Below are 7,113 nucleotides of genomic sequence, written 5' to 3' on the forward strand. Positions count from 1 at the left end.
GGGAATGCATACATCCCACACACATCACATTGGACAAACTCTCTCACTTTATAGTTTTTGAACAATGGTATCGTATTTTTGGACGCCATTATCTTACGTCGCATTGGCGCCATATTCAAATCTATGAAACGTAACGTTATATACTAAATTAAATAACGGAATTCACACCAAAATCCCACAGACACAACAAGCTACCAAAATTAGGCAATATTACGTTATGATTTTAACCTATATTCTAATTTTTACTCAGAATTGTACTTAGCTTTCGGGAGCTCTCTGAAAACACAACCATCCATCTGGCCCTCTAGCGGGCAAATCCAATTTTTCATTGTGTCAGTTGCTTTCTCTAAAGCTTCAAAAAATTCCTCCAATTCTACCTTAGTAGAACCTTCTGTGGGACCATAGGCACAAATAACTCTCATTGTCTGGTTCCCCATTCTGATATTTGCCCACATCACTCTACTTGAGACTGCCTGCCATTGAAGAAGATTGTCCTCGTATTTAGTGTTGAATACTATAGCTACTTCTTCTTTTCCATGATTGTCATTGCCTGAATATAACATTTTGTATTTATTGCTCAGAAAGATCTCACCAGTTTTTGTCTTTTTTGTTTCAGTCACCCCTGTTATGTCGATCTGGTACTTATTCATTTCCTCAGCTCCATTAATTTATTTCCTCTCCATTTCTTTGCCATTCAGGCTTCTTATGTTGATAGTACCGATCTTTAACTCTGGTGATGTTGAGTTGGGGTGTGTTTTCAGATTTGTTTCAGTAGCTGACTTTTCGTTGTTCGCCCTGGTTCCCTGGTTCAAAAACAATGGGGGGGGCCTTGTTTAACTGGGCGATGCCCCGGCTGGCGTGATAGTTTGTCATGTTTTACCATCATTTTGTGTTTTGGTTTAAGCCAATAAGAATACAATTTGTTCGGCTAAATCCCAAATTGCTAGCCCATCCTCGTTTGTTTGGTATCCAGGTAGATACCCATTAGGGTGCACCACGAGAAGGTGAGGATTGTAAATTTTATGATTAGATCATAGTGCCAAAATAATTAACTTACTTTATTATTGTTATTATTATTCATTATTAAATTAACTACATCAATTCTTTCATGCTGCTTCTTGTTCTGCTTATTTTGTTTATCCTGTCTTAGTTTCTTATGAAAGAAAGCAGCGTTAGGCCTGATATTATGGTTGGAGATGTCAAACTAGCTCTTTGTTTTATGCAAATTCCCAGGATTCTCTAACTAAATTGGATATCAGCTGTAACCAATTTGTCCATTTTATTGACGATTTGGCATATCCCAAATAAAAAGATGAAAACCATGAAAATTTTCAGGAGTATAGAAAACTTTAGCTGCATTCTGAACGGAGAGCCCTATAAAAAAGTAAACTTTTTCAGCTGTTTTAAAACTGTCTAAAGTTAACAATATCTGCAATCTGTATGTACAGTTATATTTTTAAATACACTGAATACAACAAATCCACTAAAAACTATGGTAATATTCTAAGAAATACACCAGTTACTTTACAGAAAGTTAGTAAATCAGGAAAAAAAAAAAAACACCAGTCTTATGTGAAGATTGTAATAACATGCTGCACTCAGAATAACCTCAAACTGCCATTGTCTGTGCCTCTGATATATATAGATACAGGTTGATCCAAAAGTCTGCACATCATAAAATAAACTTGAATTTTTCAATATTATTGACAAACTTTATACAACCAAATTAATACAAACAAAGCTTAACCATATCTTTATATAAGCAAAACTAAATAACATTACTAAAGCAAATGTTCAGAATGGCTGCCTTGTTCTTGAACAAGGCAGCCATTCTGTAAATTTTTGGCAAAGATTTGATAAAATCTTTTTACAATTTAGTCCTTCAGGCATAGTCCTTCAGAAATCAGTCTGTCACCAAAAACCTCTTGCAAAAATTCATTTGTTTCAAAAAGTTTGTTTGATTTGATGTATGGCAGGTGGCACCATCCTGCTTGAAAACAGCAGTCATGTTCTTCAATGTCATGATACTGCGCACCACACTCAGATTTTCAGAGAATGCAAGGGTGTTTCATGGAAAACATGAGGATTTTCCTCTGACGAAATTCTGTTATTTTTGCTATTGACATATTCACTTAAATGGAGCCATGGAGAAAGTTTATTTTTCACTTGTTTTGAGTATAATAAATTTAGTTTAATCCTTTATCCAAGTGTGAGCAAACAAAGTTTGCGCCTGAAAGTATCTTCAGGACTGGGGTAAGGTGGTACAACACCAGGGCAACTCGTTGCAAAGGTGGAGCAAGTTACCAGGCTACCCTTCCCTTAATGCATAACATTAGATATATCCGCAAGGAGATGTGTTTTGCATTATAGGAGATACCAAGATAGGAGTGTTGGTAACTTGCTCCACCTTTGCAACGAGCATTAGATGCATTGAATGATCTAAATCAATTTTTAAGTGATTATAGGTCTGATGAAACTTTCAAAGAAATTGTAGAAAGCTCAAAATTAATTGCAGCAAAATTTGATGCAGAATCTGTATTTTATAGTAGTAGACCACTAAGGCTACGTAATTTGATTATGAACATGAAAATTAAAATATAGTAGATCCTAAAATTTCATTTTAAGTAATTTTTTTTTTCTCTGCATAATAGATCAAACATTACAATCTTTTAGTTACAGGAAAGATTTACTTTATTAAAAGAACATATGAATTAATTTCATTTTTTGAATTTGTTAAGTACTTCACAAAACAAATATATTTATTATCTTCTTGTAAAAAGTTATGACAAAAATTAACACATGAGAATCATGCAGACGATTTATGCGAAGAAATTTTACACTGTCAACCATTTATTTCTAATTTTAAAAATGATATATATCAGATAATTCAGTAGATTTATTCAAACGACTTAATCACAGTTTATCCAAACTTTACAATTGCTCTTTGGATTCTTTTGTCATTACCAGTATCTGTAGCATCTGCGGAATGGTTTTTTTTCTAAACATAAAATTATTAAAAACTACTTGCGCTCCACAATGATACAAGACAGACTTTCAAATCTTGCCATTATATCAACAGAGTCAGATATTTTGGATCAACTTGATATACATGATATTATTCGAGAATTTTCATTAATGAAAACTAGAAAAGTTTAATTCACTAAGTGATTTTTCTTTCTGTTTAAATATTTATTTACCTATTTCTTTACCCAATAATGTTTAATATGTTCCTATTTTATATACTTGTAAGTTACTATTATTTATTTATTTTATTATTTATTTTTTTCCAAATTATTTTTGTTGTTTTTGTACCCTTTTTGTATGTTTATTGTTTTTTATACTTTTTTTTTTTTTTGTAATTTCTTTTTGTTCATTAAACTTATAATTAATATATTTCGTATTTCATTTTAACTCACTGATACATTTTTATGAAGTAATTTTTTATTGGGGGAGGGGTATATGGGTGCCAACTAAAGTTTTGCACACAGGTGCCAGACACTACTGGCATGCCCCTGCTCTCCAAGTACTGCTATATGATATATCTGTCTGTGCAGAGAGTTTTCTAAAAACTCTTTGGAGGTGAACATTGCAACACGTGTATCACAGTCACTTTAGCCTCAGTCAAAATGGAACGTCTTCCATGCTGGTATTTGTCTGCAACTGATCCAGTTTCCCCAAAGCGTTTGATTAATCTTGTAATTATCACATTTTGAGGAGTGACAGAGTCAGGATACTTCTGATAACTCCTCCACAATATTTGCATAAGAACAGAACTACACATGGATGCCCAGTACCTGACTCATGGTAGATAGATTATACAAGGATGGCATAGGCAAAAAAAATAATTGGAATTGAAACACAGATGCGGCTCAGCTTCAACTTTGATGTGTGTGACTTTTTGTATTACTCTATATTTACATATATATAAAACCATATCTACTTCTCAGGTATATTAGTAACTTTAGAATATAATTTAAATTTATAAATATTGCCTTTAAGACCGTTAGATTAGTTGAAATTGGTCAGTTAATAAACAAACATTATTGTTTATATTATATTTAATTTATTTCTTGTAGAGCTCAGTATCCTATGTCTCAGGGGAACTTACAAGCTCCTAATGTAACTGTTAGTCAGGTTGGAGCTGGAGGAAGTTCACACATTCAAGTCTCTGGGTCAGGAATGGTACAGGGAAATTCAAATGCTTATGGAGCTAATACAGCAAATCCATCTGCTATCACTGCCATTTCTGGAGGACAACAAATTCAACATATGCAGCAGTTAAGACACCAACAACAAATTATGGCTATGCAGAAGCAGCAGCAGCAGCAGCAGCAACAACAACAACAGCAACAACAGCAACAGCAGCAGCAGCAACAACAACAACAGCAGCAACAACAAACTGCTGCCCTTGTTGCACATCTACAGCATCATTTGAATCCAAATAGTCAAGGTCCGCATCCTCCTCCACCACAGCATCATCCATTCCATCAGCCGGGTCCGTATTGAAACGGACATATGTTATGGTGCATTTTTATGAGTAACAAATATTCCGCTGGTTTAAATAGATCTGTAATTTTTGTATACACTGTTGAAATAAACTATTATTTATGAAGACAAAATAATTCTTAAATTCTGTATTTAATTTAAAAAGGAAAGAAAGAAAGAAAATCCGTGAGTCTTGTTAAATAATTATTGTTAGAATATCAACTCGTTATGGATGTAAAATGATCTTGTAATAAAGATTATAATGTCCTAAGATGGTACATTTTATAAACTTTCATTTTGTGGATTTGAAGCATTTAAAGCCCCCCCCCCCCCCCCCCAAAAAAAAAAAAATCAATAAATTGCCAGCACTGATTTCTAGCCCTGGCTAAAAAGTATCCTTTTTTTTTAATTGACTTGACATGAGATGACTTAATTGGTGAAGGTAGCAATTGTGATAATGAGGAAGATTTCATACAAACCGATGAGTAGTTGTCTGTTGAGAGCATGCTTTCTCTGGCTGTTGTGTGTGTCTGTTTTGTTTGTAGTAGCAAAAGCCTGCTATTCCATATGAGACTGGTTAGCTCACCTTTAGTGCCTTGTGTGAGCAGAGTCAAGAGAAAGAAAGAAAATGAGCTAGTGGTTGTATTCTGTGGAGAATCCTGTGAGGATCTCTCATAATAAAATTTAATTGAATGAATATGCCACAGAGAAGAGACAGTTCTCTGTGCTCATAATAAAATAAAATTTTATTATGAGCATTAGCCATCACCTAAGCCTAAATACGCATTTACTGTGAGGATGTTCCACAGAATAGTGGGATGGCTAAAAAAGGAACAGAAGTAATTTCATTGGATTGCAATTGTCAGTTGCACTATAAAATAATGTTTGGCAGTTGCTGCTTGTTTTAAAAGCCCTAACAGAAAGTGAAATAATGATGGATGAAAGTCAAGTTGAAAGTGTCCTTTAGAAAAAACAAGGCCAAATGTGGGATAGTGGTTAAATTGCCTCTCTGAGAGAGGGATCACTGATTAGCTGTTTTTGTGGGCATTGTAATACAAAAAATAACTTAATACAATCCATTTTAAAAGTATGATTTTGAGATGTAGAAATAAGAAAAACATGTTTTACATTTGTAAAATCCATCCCTAAGTGAATTATTGAACTTATTAGGAACAGAGGAGTGCATATAAATTATTAGGTGAAGTTGGAGTTTAATTTTTGTACTCATTTTCTTGCAAAATTAACATTTTTCTTTAAAATGTGAGTATTTTGATTAATTTGTTTGCTATTCTGTGTGTGAGCGTATATTAAATTCAATATCATATTGAAAAGAAAAGTGATAAAAAAAATTTTTTTTAAAGAATCAAAGTTAAGCTAGTTTCAGAGGTGAACTGTAAACTGGAATATACATATATTATTCAACAAAAAATGAAAAAGATGGGCAACGAATTCAAACTTTGGAAACTCATTGGCAAACTTTGCAGAAGACATTTAATTGATTTAGCCAGAGAAGTATGTGGTAAAGTTGTCTGTAAGTATTTTTAAAAAATAATAAAATAAAATAAAAAATTAAAAAAAATAATCAAAGATGATAACAATCTTGTCATTGTCATCATCTTCCTGTAGTAAGAAATATTTTAAGAGACTATTTTGATATTAAATGTAGTTATTTCAAATGAAATAAAGAGGATTTGATATATGGATGCAGCTCCATTGCAATTGGAAGAATGACAGTACATTGCATCCTTCAATTTGAAAAATCGTTAGTTCAATTCTCACCAGTGACAAGAGGAATTTTTTGTATGGTTTTTTTTTTCAATTTTCAACCCTCTATCTCTGTATGAGTTAGCTGATCTCATACAGAGGTAGAGGGTTTTTGGCCTGGAAACTCTGGTTTTAAACCTCTCACATACAGACAAATTGGAGTTAAGAATGCACACAATTTACAGACAAAAAATACTAGAGGTGGCATTCTGTGTTGATGATGATGGTGGTAGTGGAGATCCATGTAGTTGGTGGATTTAAGTGGTGGAGACGGAGAGTTTAGAGTAGAGTTTCCCCCTCAATGATTCCTTGGATGTGTTACGTAATAAGAATATTAGTATTACAACTGTAATAGTAAATTATCAGGAGTAGGATTGTTATTATTATTTATTTATTTATTTTAAATAATAGTCTCACATATGAGCAGATATAAAACTTGTAGCATATGATTATTATTATTAGTAGTATTACACTACTAATAAAACAAAACAAAAGTCATGGAAAATAAATATCAATGAAGGAGATTATAAAGGTGACATGAAAACTGAAGATAGAAATATTCTTGATGTCTGGATAAATTACTTTGGGAGACTAAATGAAACAATAAGTGATAGAACAGGCTTAGAAAGCATTCAGGAGGAAGTCAGGAGTGCATATAAAGGTGAGGGGGGGGGAGAAACCCATTGAAAAATGCAGTTGGAGTAGGTAATATTTGACCAGAATGCTCATGATGATGAACATTCTGGTTAAATATTTATAAATAAATGGATAAATATTTATCCAAGCAGAATAAGAACTCAGTTCAGGAAAAAGAGGGTTGTCACGATCAAATTTTCACTTTAAGTCAAATAATAGGAATATAAC

The 7,113-nt window shown here is 32.9% G+C and overlaps 1 protein-coding gene across 1 annotated transcript in view; it reads left to right on the plus strand.

The window, feature by feature from the left end:
* Positions 1-4,756, plus strand: part of kto (mediator complex subunit kohtalo) — a 693,083-nt gene extending 688,327 nt beyond the window's left edge. The window contains exon 41 of the mRNA XM_090412482.1: positions 4,077-4,756. Within this exon, the coding sequence (XP_090268608.1) occupies positions 4,077-4,506 (430 nt within the window). The 3' untranslated portion in view covers positions 4,507-4,756. The remainder of the gene's footprint in view (positions 1-4,076) is intronic.
* The last annotated feature ends 2,357 nt before the right edge of the window (positions 4,757-7,113 follow it).

This window comes from Typopeltis vanoorti, chromosome 22, assembly GCF_054136105.1.
Source record: "Typopeltis vanoorti isolate ZY-2024b chromosome 22, IOZ_Tvanoo_1.0, whole genome shotgun sequence".
Taxonomy (NCBI): Eukaryota; Metazoa; Arthropoda; class Arachnida; order Uropygi; family Thelyphonidae; genus Typopeltis; species Typopeltis vanoorti.